At 46.0% G+C, this 23,553-nt stretch overlaps 1 protein-coding gene across 2 annotated transcripts in view; it reads left to right on the forward strand.

The window, feature by feature from the left end:
* The first annotated feature begins 479 nt into the window (after positions 1-479).
* The window catches only part of LOC148009144 (uncharacterized), a 142,768-nt gene continuing 119,694 nt past the window's right edge, over positions 480-23,553 (forward strand). For both annotated transcript variants that reach the window (XM_087673764.1, XM_087673763.1), the window contains exon 1: positions 480-708. In XM_087673764.1, coding sequence (XP_087529890.1) covers positions 553-708 — 156 coding nt within the window. In that variant the 5' untranslated portion in view covers positions 480-552. The remainder of the gene's footprint in view (positions 709-23,553) is intronic.

A 23,553-nucleotide genomic window follows, 5' to 3' on the forward strand; every position in this document is an offset into this window, starting at 1 on the left:
AATATTTGCACAAATCAACCATGATGTGTGGAGGCCTTCTATTAGCACAATTAGCAAGCTTTTGTTGTTGAGGCATAGTTACACTTCATTGAATTATGTTTCTAGATTGACAGAGGCACAAATCAACCACGATGTGTGAAGGCCCTCTTGCTTATTAATAGATATCATTGAAAGGCATTAAATATCATTATGTAAGTTTGGTATTTCAGGCAAGCTAATCACATATATAAATTTATTTTATAATGCATTTTCATGTGATCAAAAGAACAACAATGCCATACAGGTATGCCAACTTTGAGCTACCATCTAGGGCTTAATCTTAAGACCAAAATCGTGTCCAACTTACACACTCGTTTTATTAATCGACATACATGTTGCTAATAACTAGAGAGTAGAAAAAAAAACCTTATGCTAATAATAATAGTAGATATATAGATTCGGTATTGAAATGTCACTCTTTCTAAGGTTTTAGACTATGAAGAAGGGAAAAGGGAAGGCTGGGTACTGACAACAAGGTCCCACGAATAGAGAGAGACAGAGAGAGAGAGAGAGATGAGCAACGCAATGAGCCATACGTGTGGTGTTCAACAAGTTAGTGACGACGCAAAGATGGCTGCGGCAGCGGAGAGCGCCACTGCTCAGGCGCTTCGTAACGTTCTCCATCGCGTCAGCCAGGCAGCCGAGCGCTCCGGCCGCTCCACTTCTCAGGTGCACAATGCTCCTAGCTACCTGCCTACCTACCTACCTTTGAACATCTTTGCTTACATCGCATGCCATTCGCCCCTCTGTGAACATCTTTCATCGCATGCCATGCTACCTATCGCCTGCTGAATTTCATCATTGAGAGAGAGAGAGAGAGAGAGAGAGAGAGAGAGAGAGAGAGAGAGAGAGAGTCCCTGTGGCTGATCGATGCTTAAACATGCCACGTTGCCGCATTAGATTAAAGAGGCCCGCGATCGAATCGGAGTTCATATTCAATACCTTCACGATCATCCAAGACTCCTCAGACGAACAGCATGCTTTTTGTCATTAGCACCTTAGGTTTAGAAATATGAAACCATACAGAATAAGGCTCAAACAGTAGATGTTCTTTGCAGACCAGTTCTCCTATTAACAACCCAATCACGAGATGGTGCAAAGCGAGATTCCTAGCACAAGCTCTCTCAAAAATTAGATAAAACAAACCAATTAGAATAACGCCCAAATGGAAGATGTTCATTAGAGATCAGCTCTGCTATCAACCACCCAATCATGAGAAGGCGGAGGGGGAGTTTCTTAGCACAAGCTATCTCAAAAAACTTAAGTGGAACCTAGGTCCACATTGGACTATAGTCCGATTATTAATGGTAGCCTTGCCCTTTGGGCGTGCTGTAAGGTAGCCTCCTAACTGTGTAAGAACATCTATAATTGGATGGGTCTCACCTTCATTAACCAGGGGAAAACAATCCTTCAAAATGCACTTTCTTACCACATTGTTTACTAGTCTAATCTTTAGAATTCAAAATGCACTTTCTTACCACATTGTTTACTAGTCTAATCTTTAGAATATTAGAAAGTTGAATAATCACCTCTACCTTTAATGGAAGAACCTCCTCAGTGTTTGTGCACTTGACAATTTTGAGGTTCCCTTATTGTGAGTAGAGGACTCTCCTTCCTCCAATAGAGTGACAAGCTCCTCAAAAGTGGAAAGAATCTCTTTGCCAAAGACACCAATGAAGAAGTGGAGCAACTTCTAGGAAGTATTTAGCTAACCTGAGCACGATGAAGTAGAGAACAAGTTTTGATAATAAATCCCCCTCATCTATCTTCACAACATCCATTTGCATATGGCATCGTCGTATCCTTATTGCTAGCATATTCAGGAGTGCATTCATTTTGGGTCACTTCGTCAGTGTCAAACTTTGTGACTCACATCTCAACCCCGGTCCACAGGTAGGAGATGACCATACATGACATGATTGCTAATACCCCCCCTTAATTCTTGGATCTGGATGAAGGTCAAAGGAGATGGAATGGATCTAAGGGTGGCAGGAAGAGTGCCACAGCAAATGAAGTTGGTCGATGGAGAATTATAGCCAAGGATTGAGACCCCCTCTCCACAACAACTCAAACAACTCAATTAAAATTTGTGCAATCAATGCAAATATCCATTACATCGTGGAGAAAGAATCCATGGTAAACATTAATTATAGAATTTTTGGCATATTTTTCATGGTATGACTTATTTGAAAGGCTAAAATAGGTGTTGTGAAGGAAACTGCTAGGGTTTGCATTGATGACACACAGAGTGTACGACCACGATAGAAACACAAAGAGACAGACACAGGCATAGAGGGCAAAACTCAAACCCTAAACGCAAACTCAAAACTCAAACACAGAAACTCAAACACAAACAGAAGAAGGGAGAGAGAGAACACAACTCTGAAGTGAATGAATGCTGTAAATGAATGTAAGAGTATACAGTGTGCTCAAGGGCAAAGCAATGCCAGAGTGTGATGTCCACCGAAGACGGATCCCAAGTCCGTGACTACTAGTCGAAGTGTAGGAGTGCTGAATAGTGAATGGCAGCAGGCTGGTCACCAAAACGCAGCAGTCTGGAGGTTGGAAACTAGTAAATGCAACAGTGTACCACCGATCGGAGGCTGGAAACTGTGCACAATTTGCTGTAAATAGTAGGCTGAAACAGTGTTTGAGAGTGTCAGGGCCTGCAATGCTGAAAACGCAGGCTGGCTGACCCTAGAGATGATGGACAGCAGGCTGAACAGCAGCCTGGGACAGTTTGGAGCAGTCGCCAGCAGCTGAGAGCTGTCACCTACAGCAATGGACAGGTTGAAGATTATGTGGCTGCAGTTGATGATGGCTGGACAACAGATGGAGGCGGGCTGCAGGCTGGAAACTGGGCGCCAACAGCAGCAGAGGGTGTGTGGGCTGGTGTAACTTGCAAACAAGGATGATCGCTGAATGGGGGCAGCCTGTCTATTTATAGATGTGGAAGGGCGCCCCAAAAATTAGGGTTTCCACTGAACTCTCTCGAACTGCTCCCCGTTTTAGAGTTTTACTCTAAAAGAGCATTTTAAGTGCGTTTTGGGGCTGTTTAAGAGGCTAATCAGCAAGTAATGCATATTTTAGCTCAACAGCTTGCTGATCTTTCAGGAAGATTTTGTGACAGCGCATGGGGAAAAGGAACAACGAACATGGACGTGGCAATAAACACTTGCTTGGAATGAGGGAAAACAAGCTACTCGGTGAGAAATGCAAGAAGGATGTCCACCTAAAGAGCCTAGGACAAATGAAGTGATGGTTATGCTAAGATCCTAATGTCTTCGTTAACTTAGACTAAGGTCCAAAGGTAGGAGATGACCATACATGACATGATTGCTAACACTCCCCCTTAATTCTTGGATGTGGACGAAGGTCAAAGGAGATGGAATGGATCTAAGGGTGGCAGGAAGAGTGCCATAGCAGATGAAGTTGGTTGATGGAGAATTATGGCCAAGGATTGAGACCACCCCCCCCCCCCCCCCCCCCCCCCCCCCCCCTCTCCACAACAACTCAAACAGCTCAACTAAAATTTGTGCAATCAATGCAAATATCCATTACATCGTGGAGAAAGAATCCATGGTAAACATTAATTATAGAATTTCTGGCATATTTTTGATGGTATGACTTTTTTGAAAGGCTAAAATAGGTGCTTCATACATTTATGAAACAAGAAGGGCGAGGAAATCCACAGTTGCATTGCTAAGATCATCCCCCTCTAAAAGGGATGGGGGTATGAGGGAACCACTAGAGATGGTGGTTGTATAAGAGTGCAGTTAATGCAGAATTGTATGACCAGACTAAAAAGAATAAGACGTGAACACACACACACACACACACACACACACACATACACACAGAGTCATATTAATGTCTACAAAAGGCCAAATCAGCCTATAATGCTATGACGAAATAAATGGAAACTAAACAGTAAACAATACGTAGCTGATTAGTACAAAATGATGTCTAAGCTAGATACAATGTGGAATTGCTAAGGAGGCATACTCATCCCAAGATATCTCTTATGGGTCTATCTAGTATAGAGAGGCTAAAGCGGTGAGGCATGGTCCCCTGACGACAGTGTAGCGTCCTTTGTATCTACACACACACACACACACACACACACACACACACACACCCCATAGAAATAGGGAACGGCCGTTCCAGCCTGTAGGAACGGCTAACACGTTCCAAACCCTCCAAGGAGGTGAAACGGCCAGGGAACGTTCCCTGCCGTTCCCCTTGCCGTTCCCTACCGTTCCTTGCCGTTCCCCCTGCCGTTCCAGGCCTGTTTACTGAAAATTGACGTTTTTTCTTGTTTTTTTAAAAAAACTTGGGTCATAGTCCTTCTACCACATACTCACCCATCTCTATTGTTTAATGTGCACACACTAATCTCTCTCTCTCTCTCTCTCTCTCTCGGGTTGAAGATTCAAAGTGTCAAGACAACCCACAATCTAATTAGGAGTCCATGCAAAGTTCAAATTTGATGCATTATCAACTCTTGCAAATCAGAATCAAATTTCAGCCGATCCTCAATTCCAAGGTATTCATCCATTTATATTGTCTAATTTCAAGGGAAATTGGGATAATTGGGGCAATTCAAGGCAATTTGGAGCTATGGGGGTAATCGAGTCAATGTTGGGACATTTGGGTCAATTTCATGCATTGACGGGTATTGGGGCAATTAGAGGGACATTCTTTGGGGTAGTTTGGGTCATGCAGGGCATATTTGGGGCACTTAAGACATGTGCCGTTCCCCCCGTTCCCGTTCCCCGACCTTGGACGTTCCCCCCGTTCTAGGGGTTCCCGTTCCCGTTCCCATTCCCCGTTCCAGGTAACTATCACACACAGACACACACACAGAGTAGAACATTGAAGATTGTAGAGTATGAATGCTGAAGATTGAAGAAGAATCTATGCAATGGGCTGTTGGAGTATCACCAGCTGGAGCTCTCTCTCTCTCACCTGCAGAAAACTGTACGTGTATGACCCTTGGGCTGGCTGGCTATAAATAGCCAATAAAATAACATAAAATGCAGCAGGTTGGCCCGGCTGAAAAACTGGCCAACTGCAGCAAAATAATGAACTGAAATGATAAAATAATCAAAATGTGCCGTGATAAACCCCCTAGCTGCAGCGTGCACCAGTCCACCCTGCCCAGTCTGCCCTCATTGCACAATATATGCTGGTGGCTGCACTGAAACTGTCCAACCTGCTCCCAATTGGGAAAATCTGCCCTAAACTGTCTTGACACAGCTTGTGCCGGTCCTGGGAATGACCAAATCTCCAGCACTCCCTCTCAAATCTTGGATGTGGTATAAGGCTAAGGGATATGGAATGCTGACAAAGAACGGCCTGAGGAAGTGCTTTGGTAAACAAATTTGCCACATTATCCTCTGTCTTACAATACTCCACATCTATAGTTCCATCCAAGAGATTCTCATGAATGTAGTGATATTGGATCTTTATTGCCTCGTCCTAGGATGGAAAACGGGATCCCATGCCAAAGCTATGCAACTCTCATTGTTGCATAGAAGTGTGGTAGCTCCTGGCTATGGACAACCAAGCTCCTCCAACAACCTTCGAAGCTAAACAATCTCACAAGTAGTAGTACAAGCTGCTCGATACTAAGCTTTTGTGGATATTAGGGCAATTGTTGGCTGCTTCTTGTTGCCACTCCATGTATAGCTCTTGTACCCAAAATGAAGCAATAACCTGTCCTTGACCTCATGTGGTCAACATCTCCAGCCTAGTTTGAGTTCGTCCAACCTTGCAACACCAAAGCCAAACCATCTACTTGTTGGATAAAATAGGCCAAGGTTGGGAGTCCCCCTTAGGAATAGCAATGTCCTCAATGCAGTGTGCCAAAGGACCTGCTTAGATTCACCCATAAAGCCTGCAAGCAAACCAATTGGGAAGCACAAATCAATCCAAGCATTCAAAAGCCATATCAATGACCCAATCAACTGTATAGCGGGAAGCATCCACCAACAAGGAGCCATAGCCTTCCAATTTGGATCCATGGGAGTAGTAATGGTCTGACACTCTTGCATCTCAAGACTAGTCAAGAGCTCTTGCACATACCGTTGTTTGAAGAGAGATTTTTGTCTTAGTTTGCCATATCTCATGAACTAGGAAGAAGTGAAGAAGCCCCAAATCCGTCATCTCAAACTTCTCATGCAATGCTTCCTTATTCTACTTGACCATTTGGGTATGGTCAATTGTCAAGATGAGATTGTCCACATAAGGCACAAATATTGCATGTTCTCTAGTTGATATGTAGATGTACAAATTTGGATTGAAGGCAGATCTTTGATACCCTTACAACCTGTTTTAGGACCCTGTTTGAGGCCATAAAGGGCCTTCTTTAACTTGTATACCTTACTGTTCGAGGAAGAAAAGCTAGGAGATTGCTCTAAGTAGATCTCCTCCTTTAAGTCAGCATTCAAGAACGTAGATTTGACATGCAATTGGTAAACGGGCCATCTCCTATGGTTGGCAAGAATTGAAACTGTCCAAATGATGGCCATATGAGCAGTGGATGCAAACATCATGGAAATCAACACTTGGCCTTTGTGAATAACCCTTGGTAATCAATTGTGCCTTATGCTTGTCGAGTGTGCCATTACTAAGATACTTGGTCTTAAAGGCCCACTTGACTCCAATCACCTGGTGATGAGTGGGTCGAGGCACAAGATACCAAGTGCTATTCCATTCAATAGACTTTGGCTCTTGCTCCATGGCTTTCTACCAATGATTTGATTGTAATGCTTCCTTTACTGATGTCAGATCCCTATCTTGCATGGCATGGGTTGCCAAACCATAGTTAGTACAAACAAGCTAGGTTAAATGTGGTTGGTTTCTTCGAGATCGCTGCATACCATCCTATGGCTGCCACTCCTTGGGAAGTCCCTCAATCCTTGCATCATGGAATGTATCACGAGCCCAACCAGGAGGAGGCCGATACTCCCTTCGCCACTCTGCCTTTGTTGAAGTTTTTGGAAGATCCACTAGCGGGGAAGCCGGTGGAGAAGAAATCTCCTCATCTGTAGATGGAGCCTCAAGAGGCATAGGCTCCATTGGAATTGGACTATCACTTGGATCTCCAAGAATAGGGTGCTCCTCACTTCTCTCTTAAAGTGGAAACTCCATGAATGGCACATCACTGCTTGTATAGACATCTCGTGAAATAGGATCATATATCTTGTTTCTCGTAGCCAACTAACACTTGTTTCTTGGATGTTGGGTCAAACTTATTATTCTATTTCTTTGGAATGTGAGCATAGGCATCACATCCAAACACCTTCACATAGGAAACATTTGACTTTAGCCCAAAGTACGCCTCAAAAGGAGTCATACCTGTAATGGCAGATGTAGATGATTGATTTAGAATATGAATATTAGGGCCATTGGTTTGGCCCAAAGACATTGAGATGTCTGCCCGTGCTCCATCATAGTTTGAGCCATCTTGATCACATTTCTCTTTTTTCGCTCCAAAATACCACTCTCTTGAGGAGTGTTCTTTTTTTTTTTCCAAGAAAAGAGAACTCTATTAATATCACCTTGGAGAAATTCCCCCTAAGGTAAATACAAAGTACAAGAAACTCTGTGAAGAGTAACTAAGTACATCAAGGATACAATGGTTGTGTAAACAACCAATCTGGTAGGTTAAAGTGCCAGACCATTTGAGGGGTAGTGTGAAAGAAGGTGTCTAAATCCCAAATCCTTAGGAAAGCCTCTCTTTTCTTCCTCATCCTCTCTGAGCTGCCCTGTAACCTCTCCCATCTCCCACGGAGAGAATGGACTATCTCTGTCCAAATCCTCGATAAAGACTCCCCAGTGGGTATATCCTGAAGATCAATGACCCAGCTACATCTCGCAGTCCATATGTACCAAGCTAGAATGCTGGAAATCAGCTCCCATATGTGACAATGTCCCTGAGTCCACTTTGTCTGTGAGTAGTCTGGGGTAGGGATCCTGTTCAGATGTTGTCCAATGATGAGAAAAGAAATGCTCCCCTGAGTGTCCTCATAGCCGCAAGGTGGACCTCTGTCTGTGACCCAAGCTGCAGTCCCCCATGTCGGCACCATGGACTCTGTTGTACCATGGAATACTATCCTAAGAGCTATCCTCCACATCTCTTGGGCTCTAGGACAGTCCCAGAGGCAATGTCTCTGTGTCTTCTCTGGCTCACCACATCGCGCGCAAGCCACTGGGTCCTTGCCATATCCAAGCCAAGTGCCAACTGCTAAACTCCTATGGGCTAAAAGCCATAGAAAGAGAGATATCTTCTTGGGCCTGAAGCTGTCATGTAGCCGCCTCCAAAAGTTATATAGGAACTCATCTAAGACTCCCTCTCTATGCCAATGAGGGAGGCTGCAGGCTGTGCTCTAATCTTGCTCATCTATATCCTCCGTCCCAATCTAGTAGCGTAGCCAAAGAAGGGGATGTTGGATGGCCTATCAAGTAAGGGATCCCTCCACACCCACTCCTGGATCCCATTGAAGTCTCTATAGAGACCTCCTCTGGTATGCCCAATATCTCCATCCATCTATAAGACAAGTGGTTGGGTCTTGGTCTATGTGCCATTTTCTTTGAAAGTGTGCCACTACTCTGATTCTCTACCTGGAGTAGCCACTGAGTGTTGTAAGGTCAAGGTTCTCTCGTTGGAGGTGGCCATCCTCCTCGACTATGAAAGTGGATGTCCTGTCTTTGCTAGATGCAATGATTGCTTGAGGAGTGTTCTTGTTAATATACTTCTAATGAATCCCTAGATCTGCACAAAATTGAGACAATCCATTGGACACAAACTCTCCACTTTTGTCGGATCTCACTATCTTAAGCTTCCTATGTGAATAATTTTTGTCGAAGATGAGCCAATCCTTAAAATGTGAGAAGGGTTTGGATTTTAGTACCAGAACTTATGGCATATGCCCATGCCATCCTGTTGTTATCATCTACAATCAACATAAGGTAAAGACTCCCATTGGGTGACTTTGTTCTCATCGTTCCACATAAATATGTAGAAACAAGCTCCAAGGGCTCCTTTGCTTCTCGAAGCCTTGTTGGGAATCACATCTCTTTGCTATTTATCACAGATATAAGAGACACACGATGGATGGCTCAGCTAGCCCTCCACTCTTCCTCAATCTTGTTTTTGCAGGTTTCAGGTGTTGTCAACTTGTTGTCCACACCCCGTTCGCAGAGGACATCTCAGCCCTTGCTGTCCATCATTGTTCCCTATAGTCTGGCGCTTGTTTCCAGCCCTCCACATGCTGATTGCTGCTGCACTACTGTCGTACAGCCTGCCACATCAGCAAACTGCTGCGTTTGCAGGCCCCAGCTGCCGCCCTGACAGTTTTCTCTCTCGTGCTGCAGTTGCTGCAGTTTTTCTCTCTCTAGCAGGCTGTCCTACTTGCGTTTTTAGTCTTTCTCACTCCTACAGGCTGTCCTGCTTGCGTTTTTAGTATTTCTCTCACCTGTTGCCTGCGTTTTTAGTCTTTCTCTCTCCTTATTGCTATCTGTATCAGATCCAGCTTCTCACTGCTGCGTTTGCTGGTGTTCGACATCCGGAGGCTACCTTGCTGCGATTTGGGATCCGTTCGGAGTACGACACAATCTCCTGCTCATTACCCCTGCCCTGATCCTTGAGATATAGGAGTTCGAGGTTCAGTATTCATTCACTGCATAGTGTGTTTGCTGCTTGAGCATCGTATTATTAGTAGTCATATCATTTCATTTATCCACTGTGTTCATTGTCTCTGAGTTACCCTAACCCTAACCCTAACTATGTTCTTTTATCAGTTTGTGCTTTGTTGTACGGTTTCTGTTTATGCTTCTGTGTCAGGGTATTTTCTTTACAAATGCCAATTGGTTTCAAGCCTTGGATGTTGGCTCTGATGTGAAGTAATTATGCGATTAATTAATAGAGAATGAAAGAATTAATTGTTGCACAACAATACTTGATTACAAGTGAGAAACTATGTATTAATTAATGACTAAGATAGACTACAATGCTCAAGGCAACCAAAATGAATAATGCCACACTTATGTGCTAATGATGCACGAAGTGTCTCTTTATAGAATGAGACTCTAAATGGCTTAACTATCATAGGAAACCCTAACCCTAGTATCACTTAGTGTCTAGGACACTAGGGGCAACAACTTCATTTAATGAGAGTTTAAATGCCTAGGGAGCTCGAATCATGGATCAAAGGGCATCAATGTGTAACCCATGAGATGGCCTACAAAGCTCCATGCACTCGACTGATCTAGGAACAATGACAAAATCCTAGAAAATGAAAGAAGATATAATGTCAGGATTGCACAAGTTCATCCAAATGGATATAGCAATCTATGATAGTACAGAGTATGATAAATCATGGAACAAATGGAATCAAGTTCTAGGTTTATTGAAAAGCCTTGAGGAGTCATTATGGTCTTGATTTGTAGGACAGTGCTATTGAGAAACCACTTCTTTAGTTTACACGCTTCATTTAGGGTTTCGCATTGACAGCCCCAAAAAGGGCTGGTGTCCACATTTTGGCCACTTTTTCAATGGGCCCCCACACATTGCTGTGCCACCCTAGACAGCTTATGCCTATAAATAGGCAGTCACTTCATTCATTCTATACCACTTTAGTCATTCTTGACTCCTCTTCCTCTGCCACTCTGATACACTTCCCTCTCCACTCCATTGCTGCAGATACCCCTACTGTAGGACATTGAAGTTCGTGGCTATCCTTCTTCTCCTTTAGGTGCCGTGTTCCCATCACGTTGGAGGCTCCACCCTACTGGCGTCATCATCAGACTACCAGCAACTTCACTTCTAAACTTAGCGTTAGTCCACATCACTTGGCGATAGCCTCTTTATGCCTAGCCTTAGTCCACATCACTCAGCGACAATATCTTTTGTATGGCGATAGTATCCACCACCTGGTGACAGCTTTCTACCACTTGATGACCTTCCATGGCAATAGTCGTCAGCTTTTGGGTTGTTCCTAATTTGCATTTTGCAGCCCATCACTCTAGACATTTGTGTTTGCAACTCCCAGGTCTCAGGTGTCATCATTCATTTGGCATTTTGCTGCCCTAGCTCATCTCCCTAGCATCTAAGGACTGCGGTTTACTCCCTCGACAATTGGTGATAATCCATCTTCATCTCCAATGGCATCAGAGGACTGCAATTCACTCCCTCAACAGTTTTCCTTCACCTTCCAGTGATTACTTCGATAGTCCACTACCCAAAGGATTGCTTTTGGCTCCCTTCATTGTGCAAATTTCCATAGGTGTTGCAGCTTGATCTAGATAGGACAATGCAGTTATCTTCTGAGCTTTGGCTCTGTTGTATCAGCTTTTCTTGTCATAGCATGATTTAGTGTATCATTACCGTGTTCTTCTTGTGTTTCTGAGTTTCTCTTCTCTCTCAGTGTTTGCTGTAGACACACTATATTTTTCCCCGCCAACTCTATTGTCTCTCTGCACCGTCACACATTTTGACATGGTATCAAAGTGCAGGAGCTCAAAGAGCTGAAGACTCTGTTCATCAGAGAAGGCAAAGACAGGTTGTGGGTGTAGCATCATCTACTGATTTCGCCCTTCACTTCCGTTGCATCACTAGGAGACAGAGATAACCTTCTCTGTCAGAGTGCAGCGATGTGGAAGCGTGGGACCAAGATTGAGAGAGTAGGATGAACAAAGAGAGAAGAGAGAGAGAGAAAGAGAAAGAGACATAAGAACAAGAAGATTTGTTGTATAAAGTATGCTGAATACAAAGGAATGCAGATATGTACACGGGCGCAGTCCGTATGTCTGTGTATCTTGACCTCGACAATGTCTCCCTGCTGGACACTTCGAAGTCTGCTGCAATCTGTCCGATCTCTGCCCTGAAATATGCAAGTGCAAGAATGAGAGAGTGTGCTGGTGTCGGGCTATTCATAGCCTAAAGAAAAAGCAAAAAAAACTGTCAGGCCGGCAGCTGACTGTACTGCAAAACTGGCCGACTGTATTGTAGTCCGACTGGATTGCCTCATGGCAGTCCGACTGCAGCTTGCTGACCTGGCTGCTGATGTGGCACTGTTGACGTGGTATTGACATATAATAAATTTGCTCCACACACCGAAACACTCTCAAATGATTGCCCAGCTGGAAAAATGCATATGTATACATCCTTACTGAGGAAAATGCCTATCTAGGGGATGAGAATCTCTAACACCCCCCCGTCAGATCCTGGACGAGCGAGGCATAAGGCGAAGGGATCTGGAATGTCATTGAAGTAGAGCCTGGGAAAGCTCCTTCGTAAACAGATATGCAAGATTGTCCTCCATCTTGCAGTACTCCACATCTATGGTCTCATCCAAAAGTTTCTCTGTGATGAAGTGGTACTGGATCTCTATTTACTTTGTCCGGGCATAGAAGACAAGATTCCGGGCCAAGGCAATGCAACTCTCATTGTTACACCGCAAAATAGTAGGATAAGTCTGGGGGCAACCAAGCTTCTCCAACAATCTCCGAAGCCACAGAGTCTCACATGTGGTAGAAGATGTGGCTTGATACTCCACCTCGGTCGAAGATAGGGCTACCATGGGATGCTTCTTGCTACTCCAAGAGATAACCCCTGCACCCAAGGTAAAACAATAGCCTATAGTAGACCGCCTGTGGTCCACATCACCAGCCTAATCCCAATCACTCCAACTTGCAAGGACAAGATTGAACCACCTGTACCTGTGGGATAGTAAATCCCTAGGTCAGAGGTCCCCCTTAGAAACCGTAATATTCTCTGAGTAGGCTGCCAATGCACCTGTTGAGGTTCACTCAAGAACCTAGCCAAGAGAGCTACATCAAAACATAGATCAACCTGAGTGTTGAGGAGCCAAATCAATGATCCAATCAATTGATGGTAGCGGATAGCATCCGCCAAAGGAGAATCTGAGTGTGAAGTGGCCTTCCAGTTTGGATCCATAGGAGTAAAAATGGACCTGCAATCCTCCATCTCAAAAGTCACCAAGAGCTCCTGTACGTATCTCTGCTGAGAGATGAAAATCCCCCTATGAGTCTGATAATCTTGGGCCCAAAAAGAAATGGAGAAGTCCTAAATCCGTCATCTTGAACTTCGCATGTAAGGCTGCCTTCGTTTCTTCGACCTTTTGTGCATGGTCACCTGTAACAATCAAGTCATCAACATACAAAACAAACAACACAGAACCACCCTTGGAAGTGTGCACATAAAGCTGTGGATTGGCCTTGGAGCGCTAATATCCCAACTTCTCTTGTAGGAACGAGTCAATCTTCTCGTTCCAAGCACGTGTAGCCTGCTTCAAGCCATACAAGGCCTTCTTCAACCTGTAAACCTTTCCAGCTGAGGATCCAAAGCCAGGAGGCTGCTCTACATAGATCTCCTCCTTCAAGTCGCCTTTCAAGAAGGCCGACTTCACATCCAACTGAAAGACCGGCCATCTTCTATGGCCAGCCAAGGCAAAAACAACACTAATCATTACCATACGAGCAGTGGGGGCAAAAGTATCATGGAAATCAATGTCTGGGCAGTGAGCAAAACCTTTAGCAACAAGGTGGACCTTGTGCTTGTCCAAAGAGCCATCACCATGGTACTTGGTCTTGAAGACCCATTTGACACCAATCACCATCTTATGAGAGGGACGAGGCACAAGGTACCAAGTGCCATTCCTCTTAATAGCCTCCAACTCAGCTTCCATCGCTTTTCGCCAATGATCAGATTGTAAAGCCTCCTTCATGGAGGTAGGCTCTTTATCTTGCATAACACGGGACATCGAATAGTAGTTAGAGCAAACAAGCTCTGTAGAATGTGCCTGGTGCCGCTGTGACCTCTATGGTCCATCTTGCGGTTGTCACTCCTGGGACCCCCTCGATCCTTGAATCTCGGAGCATGTCATGGGCCCAACGAGGAGGAGACTGTATCTCTCCTCGGCGCTTTCCATCTGTTGAAGTTTTTGGAAGGTCCACCGACGGCAGAGGAGCAATTGGTGAGTTCTGTGGCTGGGAACGAAGCTCCTTATCCGAAGAAGTGTCCTCAAGAGGAACAGGCTCCAGAGGAACAGTTGTTTGGGCCCCGCTATCACTGGGACCTCCAAGAATAGGGTGGTCCTCACTCTCCTCTAGGGATGGAACTTCCACGAACCTCGTCACGGCTCGTGTAGACATCCTGCTTAAAAGGATCATACAATTGGTAGCCTTGAGACTATGAGCTATAGCCCATAAACACCTGTCTGTTGGAAGCCGCTTCAAAATTTTCACGCTAGGTCTTTAGGATGTAAACATAGGCATCACACATAGAAATCCTGAAATAAGAAACATCTAGCTTGGGCCCAAAGTACGCCTCATATGGAGTAATACCAACAACAGCAGAAGTAGGCAAACGATTAAGGATGTAAACAACAGTAGCTACAGCCTCAGCCCATAGACATTGAGGGGTTTGGTGATGCTCCAGCATGGTATGTGTTAGCGATTTAGAGACTGGTGGACAGTCGGACTGCACAGTCGGACTGCCACGTGGCAGTCCGACCTGATTCTGGACAGTTGGCTGCATTCAATGCAGCTGACCTGCATATTTTGACGCCCAGTTTCTGGCTATTTATAGCCGATATTTCAGCAGTCTTCTCCCACTTGTGTTCACAGGTTCCAGGTTGGAGATACGTGCAGATTACATCTCTGTTCGCAGATTTCAGACAGGAGATCGTGCAGATTGCAGCAGGACTTCAAGGTGAACAGCAGGTTGCATCATTGAGGTGGAGACACGCAGTCCCACGCACTGCGCCCGTGTACATATCTGCATATCTTTGTATACAGCACACTTTATACAGCAGATCTTCATCTTCCACTCTCTCTCTCTTCTCTCTGCGTTCTCTCTCTCTCTGTCTTGGTCCCACGCTTCCGCACCGCTGCACTCTGACATGGTATCAGAGCAGTGTAGAAGGGCTGGCTGAGTGAAGAACCAACCTGAAGAAGAGTTTCCATCGCGACACAAGGCTGCGTTTCCAGTGTTTGAGGGCAAGCCGGAGGGTTGCGCCTCGGAACAAGGCTGAAGCGAGCGTGGGCGCGCGGAGTCGAGTTGGTGGATTTGCTGCTGTTTACTGCTATTTGAAGAGGAGGAAGTTTGAGTTTTCAGCTTTCAAGTGCAGGTTTTGCTTTTTCATTGTCTCCAGCAGGTGAAGAAGGCTCGGAATGTGGAAGAAAGAGTCCTAGCAAGCTGCGTTTTCACAGTCAGAGGGGGCTGCTTTTGCGTTTGCGCAGGCATTACAGGTGAAGATGTCTACAGAGATTGACTTGGAGTTCCAGACGATCATGGACCGGAAGGTGCCCTACCCGCTCTTCCTGCAGATCAAAAGCTCGATGGCGACAATTACCGCATTTGGCGCGTGATGATGTTGGCCATCCTTGAGTCCTACGATTTGGCGGAGCTTGTACAGGAGGAGATCGACCGGCCCTCGGTGAGAGATGAGTCCAAACTCTCTTCCGATGCTTGTGCGGAGTTGGCCAAGGCACAGTCTCACTGGGACAAACTGAATGCCAGGATTCGTTCCTTTCTTTTTCTGTCTTGTACTATAGCCGTGATAGCCCACATCGAGCACTTGACGGTGGCTCGGGAGATATGGCTGGAGCTTGATCAGATGTATAAGTGGATGACCCTTATGAAGCGGGTTTCTTTGGAGGTGCAGATGCGGACCTTGTCTGTGAACAAGTCTTCTTCGTTGCGGGAGCACATCAACAAGCTTAGACAGCTTCAGATGCAGGTTCAGAATGCGGGGAACCCGATTTCCTCCGAAGACATGGCGATCACACTCTTGTCCCAGTTGCCGCTACGATTCCGTGCTTTCTACTCCGCTCTTATTGCTTGGGGGCGAGAGTCTACTCTTTGGTGGGAAGAGTTGGTTCCTATGGTCTTGGACCAAGAGGAACAACTGAAGGGACAGAATGCTTTCAAGTCGAAGGCATTGATGGTCAAGCCTCTCAGAAGAAGGGGAAGGACCAAAAGAAGAAGAAGGGGGATAAGAACTCAAAGAAGGACAAGGACAAAGAATCCACATGCCATATTTGTGGAAAGGCTGGCCATTGGAAGAAGGATTGCCTCGACAAAGACAAGAAGGACACCAACAAGAAGGACACGAAGGATTCTGGAGCGGTGGCTGCATCCTCATCAGCTGCGTTTCTTCATTTAGCGGTCATTGAGGACTCTTTACCAAATGCTTCTGATGCTGCGATGACAGCTCCCCAGGCTCGAGAGTGGATCGTAGACAGTGGTGCCTCCCGGCACATGACTCCTTCATCAGATGGTGTTGCCCAGTTGCGATCTTCGCGTGGTCAAATTCTCATTGGAGATAGCTCTTCAGTGTCTATTGCAGGACGGGGTGAGATGCAGCTTATTCCAGATGGACGTGGTGGTATCCATACCTCAGAGGTGTTGCATGTGCCAGGTTTAGGGTATCATCTACTTTCGGTTTATAAGATTTGTTCACTTGGACTTTTGGTGGAGTTTGACAATGATTCGGTGTGAGTCCTTGATCGTGGGTCAAGGAAGGTTCTCTCATCCGGATATGAGGAGAACGGCATCTACAAATTGACGTCTTCTACTGCCCTCCCTACTCTTCTTCTTACCTCTCAGACACAGTCAGAGCTATGGCATGCTCGGTTTGGTCACCTCAACTATGATTATCTTCGGAGGGCGTCACGTGGACAACTTGTTTGAGGGTTGCCGGACATAGTGGTGAGCCAGCAGCCATGCATCTCCTGCATTCGTGGGAAACAACATATGGATGCGATTCCCAACAAAGCTTCGCGGCGGTCTTCTTTCCCAATGGAGCTTGTATCTATGGATCTTTGTGGCCCTATGAGGAACGAGTCCTTGAGAGGAGGCTCATACTTCATGTTGATCGTAGATGACTATAACAGGATGACTTGGGCCTACTTCTTGGCGTTGAAGTCGGTGGCTGTCTTCCACTTCAAGGATTGGCTTCTCTTTGAGGAGAACCGATCGGGCCGGCGATTGAAGACCTTGCGATCCGACAAGGGTGGTGAATTTGTTTCTAATGAGTTTGCTCATTTTTGTGGAGATAAAGGTATTCACCAAGAGTTTGCTAACAATAACACTCCTCAAGAAAATGGCATTCTTGAATGGAAGAACCGAAGTGTGATCGAGATGGTGCGTACCATGATGGAGCACTGATAGACACCTCTGTTTCTGTGGGCCGAGGCTGTGGCTACTGCAGTCCACATCCTTAACCGATCCCCCACTTCGGCCGTTGATGGGATGACATCTTTTGAGGCTTACTTTGGGACTAAGCCCGATGTTTCTTATTTTAGGGTCTTTGGGTGTGATGCCTATGTTCACATTCCCAAGGCTCATCGTGATAAATTTGAAGCAGCTTCCTGAAGACAGGTGTTTGTTGGCTACAGCTCTCAGTTCCAAGGCTATCGTTTGTATGATCCCGTCAGGTGGGATATGTACACCAGTTGAGATGTGCGGTTCGTGGAGGTTCCGGCCATAGCAACGGGTGAGGAGCATCCCATTCTTGGAGATCCAGGGGAGAGTTGGGCTCCTGAGACAGTTCCTTTGGAGCCCGCGCCTTATGATTCCCATTCTGTTTCCGAGACAGAGTCTACTCTTCTACCGGTCACCCCCGAGGAGTTACCACCGGTGGATATCCCAAAGTCTTCAGCTGATGGAGAGAGCCGAGGAGAGGTCCGGCCTCCTCCTCATTGGGCCCGTGACACACTCCGTGATTTAGGGATCGAGGGGATCCCTGAGGGATGGGGATTGCAGGATGGTCCACGGCGGTCACGGAGGCACCAGGCACATTCTACGGAGCTTGTTTGCTCTAACTATTGTTTGATGACCCGTGTTATGCAGGATCGAGAGCCCACCTCTGTGAAGGAGGCTTTACAGTCCGCACCATGGAAGAAAGCTATGGAAGCCGAGTTGGAGGCTATTGAGAGGAATGGCACTTGGTATCTCATGCCTTGTCCCCCGAATAAAAAGGTGATTGGCGTCAAATGGGTCTTCAAGACCAAGTACCTTAGCGATGGTTCTTTGGACAAGCACAAGGCTCGCCTTGTTGCTAAAGGTTTTGCACAGCGCCCAGGGATTGATTGTCATGACACTTTTGCCCCCACTGCTCGTATGGCGACTATTCGAGCTGTTCTTGCCTTGGCTGGCCATAGGAGATGGCCTGTCTACCAGTTGGATGTGAAGTCGGCCTTCCTCAATGGTGATTTGAAGGAGGAGATCTATGTCGAGCAGCCTCCTGGCTTTGGATCTTCAGATGGGAAAGTCTACAGGTTGAAGAAGGCCTTGTATGGCCTCAAGCAGGCTCCGCGTGCATGGAACGAGAAGATTGATTCGTTCCTTCAGTCACAGTTGGGATATCGGCGTTCCAAGGCCGATCCGCAGCTTTATGTACACACTTCCGAGGCTGGTTGTGTGCTTTTTGTGTTGTATGTTGATGATTTGATTGTCACAGGTCATTATCCACAGAAGGTCAAAGAGACGAAGGCAGCTTTACATCAGACGTTCGAGATGACGGACTTAGGTCTACTCCATTTTTTCTTGGGCCATGAGATTTATCAGTCTCAGAGGGGGATTTTCATCTCTCAGCAGAGATATGTACAGGAGCTCTTGGTTTCTTTTTCGATGGAGGATTGTTGGACCATTTCTACTCCTATGGATCCGAACTGGAAGGCCACTTCACATTCAGCTTCTCCCATGGCGGATGCTTCCCGCTATCGTCAGTTGATTGGATCATTGATTTGGCTCCTCAACACTCGTGTTGATCTTTGTTTTGCTGTTGGTCTCTTGGTGGGGTTCATGAGTGAACCTCAGACGGTGCATTGGCAGGCTGCCCAGAGGATACTTCGGTATTTGAGGGGGACATCTGATCTAGGGATTCACTATCCCGCAGGCAGAGGTGGTTCGGATCTTGTACTTGCAGGTTGGAGCGACTCGGATTGGGGCTGGTGATGTGGACCACAGGCGGTCTACAACAGGTTACTGTTTTACCTTGGGTGCGGGTGTTATCTCATGGAGTAGCAAGAAGCAGCCCACGGTAGCCCTTTTGTCTACTGAGGCGGAGTGTGGGGCCGCGTCTTCCACCACATGTGAGGCTGTGTGGCTTTGGAGATTGTTGGAGGAGCTTGGCTGCCCCCAGACTCATCCTACTTTGCTGCAATGCGACAATGAGAGTTGCATTGCCTTGGCACGGAATCCTGTTTTCCATGCCCGGACGAAGCACATAGAAATCCAGTACCACTTCATCAGAGAGAAGCTTCTGGATGAGACCATAGCTGTGGAGTACTGCAAGACAGAGGACAATCTTGAAGATTTGTTTACGAAGGCGCTTCCCCAGTCTCTACTTCGGAGACATACCAGATCCCTCAGGCTTTTGCCCCACCCAGGCTCTGAGAGGGGGTGTTAGCGATTTAGAGACTGGCGGACAATCGGATTGCATAGTCGGACTACCACGTGGCAATCCGACCTGATTCTGGACAGTCGGCTGCATTTAATTCAGCCGACCTGCATATTTTGGCGCCCAGTTTCTGGCTATTTATAGCCGATATTTCAGCAGTCTTCTCCCACTTGTGTTCACAGGTTCCAGGCTGGAGATACGTGCAGATTACATCTCTGTTCGCAGATTTCAGATAGGAGATCGTGCAGACTGCAGCAGGACTTCGAGGTGAACAGCAGGTTGCATCGTCGAGGTGGAGACACGCAGTCCCACGCACTGCGCCCGTGTACATATTTGCATATCTTTGTATACAGCACACTTTATACAGCAGATCTTCATCTTCCACTGTATCTTTCTCTCTCTTCTCTCTGCATTCTCTCTCTCTCAGTCTTGGTCCCACGCTTCCGCACCGCTGCACTCTGACAGTATGGGCCATCTCGATCACTTTGCGATTCTTCTGCTCCAAGATGCCATTCTCTTGAGGGATGTTTGTATTGGCAAACTCTTGGTGAATACCAGGATCTGCGCAAAAATGAGCAAACTCATCAAAAACAAATTCTCTGCCCTTATCCGATTGTAAGGTCTTTAGCTTCCAGCCCGATCGGTTCTCCTCAAAGAGCAATCAATCCTTAAAGTTGGAGAAAACCTCCGACTTCAGCTTCAAGAAATAGGCCCATGTCATCCTATTGTAATCATTGACAATGAGTATGAAATACAAGCTCCCTCTAAGGGGCTTTGTCCTCATTGGTCCACAAAGATCAGTAGAAACAAGCTCCAAGGGTGTTGAAGACCGCCTTGAAGCCTTGCTAGGAACAACATCACGAGTTTGCTTCCCACAGATGTAGGATACATAAGGCTGTTGGCTCACCACAATATCTAGCAAACCTCGAACAAGCTATCCCTTTGATGCCTTCTAGAGGTAATCATAATTGAGGTGGCCAAACCGAGCATGCCAAAGCTCGGACTGAGTTTGTGAGGTAAGAAGAAGAGAAGTCAAGGCAAAAGAAGACCGCAACTTGAAGACTCCATTCTTCTCATAACTTGAAGAATGAACTTGTCTCAATCTTCGATTAAGAATTCGAAAAGAATCCACATTAAATTCGACCAAAAGGTCGAGGGCACAAAGCTTGTGCATCGAAAGAAGATGATACCCCAAAGCTGGCACATAAAGTACCTTGGATGTATAGGCACCACCATGTCCATTTAGAATAAGATGCATGTTGCCCCGTCCCTGCATAGAAATAGACGAATTGCCACCAATGAGAATCAGGCCATGTGAAGGCCGCAAATGAGCAACACCTGTTGAAGGAGTCATGTGCTGGGAGGCACAACTGTCAACAATCCACTCTCGTGTGTATGGGGCCGTCAACGTAGCATTAGAAGCCGTTAGGGGCGAATCCTCAACCACCTCCAAATGGAGGAAAGCAGCTGATAAAGAAGCAGCCACCGCTGTGGAATCCTTTGAAGATTTCTCCTTCTTCTCCTTGTTGGGGCAATCCTTCTTCCAGTGACCTGTTTTGCCACAAATGTGACAAGTAGACTCCTTATCTTTGTCCTTCTTAGATTTGTCCTCCTCCTTCTTTTGATCCTTCTCCTTCTTCTGAGAGGATTGACCAACCAAGGCCTCGGATTTTGAAGCATTGGTTCCTTTCAATTGCTCCTCTTGGTCCAAGACCATAGAAACCAACTCTTCCCACTGAAGAGTTTCAGACCACCCTGAAGCAATCAAGGCGGAATAAAAGCCACTGAAGCGGGGCGGTGAGTGTGAAAGGAGAGTTATCGCCATGTCTTGAGAAGTGATCACCTTCCCTGCATTTTGAACCTGCATTTGAAGTTGCCGCATGGAAGACGACTTCAGATGACAGAGTTGGTAGGACGGTCCGGTCCATGATCTCTTGAAACTTTGTCTCGGCCTCAAAAGACATCTTCACCTACAATGCTTGCACAAAACACACAAAACATCCCCTTCTGATTGTGAAAATACAGCTTGCTAGGACTATGGTTTGCTCATCCTGCTCCACTCACTGGAGGCGATGAAAAGGTAAAATCTGCACTTGAAGGCCAAAAACTCAGCCTTCCTCCTCTTGGAACAGCAACAAACAGCAGCAACTTCACCAACTTTGCTCCTTTCCCACACGCCTATGCTCGCTTCAGCCTTGTTCAGATGCGCAGCCCTCCTGCTCGCCCTTGATTGCTGGAAACACAACTTTGTGTCGCGCTGAAATCTCCTCTTCAAATGGGTTTTTCACTTAGTCAGTCCGTTGGAGGCAGTTGAGTCAGTTCTTTTGGAAAGACATCCTCGAAGTCGTTGATCCAGGAAGGTAGAGTGCCTTCATTGGTCTTTTCGACCTTATTTAACGGGATCATGTAGATTGGTTGACCTTTCTTCAATCCCTTTCTGAGTCGACTTGCCTTGGCTAGTTGGACTCTAGTTCTTCCAGCTTTCCCATATGCCTTCATGGTTCTCTTCCTAAGTCTTGAAAGATTATTTTCTCTTCGGCACATAGAATCTGGGCCTTGTTCTTCTTGAGCCATGCAATCGTAGCATCCTAGTGGTAGGATTCGAAATTCTGCTTGAGTTATATGGTTGTCTAACTCAAATTGAAGTTTCCCTACAGTTTGGGTTGAGGCGATTTTCTTCCCACTAGCCAATTCTACTATCATTTTCCTTGTCCCTTTGGATTCTAGATGCAATCTTTTAACTGACTTGGGTGCAAGAAAGGAATGCGTGCTATCATAATCAATTAAGATCATAAATGACGTACCCTTGTAAGTAGCTGGAGATTGAATTACTGAACATTGGTGGTCCGCTCCTTTCTTTTCTATGGTAGCATGAATGGATCCTCTTTCAAATTCTTCACCTAATGTGCATTCCTCGGGCTGTCCAATCATGGTATTTACCCGGGCATGAGCTATTGTTCCATGTCTACGGCATGGGTTATTGTTGTCGTTCCCTTGGCCTCTTCCACCAACTGGGTCTGGGCTAGGATTTTAAGGACGGTTAGGACAATTTACTCTCAAGTGTCCAGTTCTTCTGCACTGGTAGCATTGCTTGATTCCTATCCCATTTGGTTCGTGGATGATTACATTAGCTCTACCATTTACTCTGGCATTGGTAATGTTGATACCACGGTTTGGGTAGCCCCTTCCATAGTTGTTTATTGGATGGTTTCTTTGGCCATTTCGAGCGATTTCCTTGGCCATAGGTTTTACTCGCATGAGAGCATCTTCGAGAGTCATTGGTCTCATTGATTCAAGGCGAGTGTCCAAAGGTGGATTTAGTCCTGGCAGAACTTTGCAATTTGTTGAGGCGTTGTCATTGGGAGTGCATATTTGTACAAAATTACAAACTTGGAATAGTATCCTTCCAATGTTAGGCTTAATTGTCATAAGTTGTAGAATTCATTTATCTTGATTGATTCAAAAGATAGGGGAAGATAACGTCCTTTCACAACTTCTTTTATCTCCTCGCAAGTTTGGGATGTGTTTGAGCCTTTGTTAACTCCACCTTATCACTAGAAGAGGGTCGAGACTTGTCTCGCAAAGAAGAATGACGGATAGCCTCCGTAACAAGCTCCACCAAATCATAGGACTCCACCATGGCAAGCATCATGACCCACCATATGCGGTAGTTCTCGCCATCGAGCTTTTGATCTGATGGAAGAGCTGGTAGGACGGGCACCTTCCAGTCCATGATCGCCTGAAACTCTATGTCGGCCTCAAAAGACATCTTCATGTACAATACCTGCACAAAACATACAAAACAACCCCTTCTGACTGTGAAAATACAGCTTGCTAGGACTATGGTTTGCTCATCCTGCTCCACCCGCTGGAGGTGATAAAAAGGTAAAATCTGCACTTGAAGGCCAAAAACTCAGCCTTCCTCTTGGAATAGCAACAAACAGCAGCAACTTCACCAACTTTGCTCCTTTCCCACACGTCCACGCTCGCTTCAGCCTTGTTTGGATGTGTAGGCCTCCCGCTCGCTTTCGAATGCTGGAAACGCAGCCTTGTGTCGCACTGAAATCTCCTCTTTAAA

The sequence above is a fragment of the Lygodium microphyllum genome, unplaced genomic scaffold, assembly GCF_053477565.2.
Source record: "Lygodium microphyllum isolate KBCC unplaced genomic scaffold, Lygodium_microphyllum_v1.1.10 scaffold_37, whole genome shotgun sequence".
Lineage (NCBI taxonomy): Eukaryota > Viridiplantae > Streptophyta > Polypodiopsida > Schizaeales > Lygodiaceae > Lygodium > Lygodium microphyllum.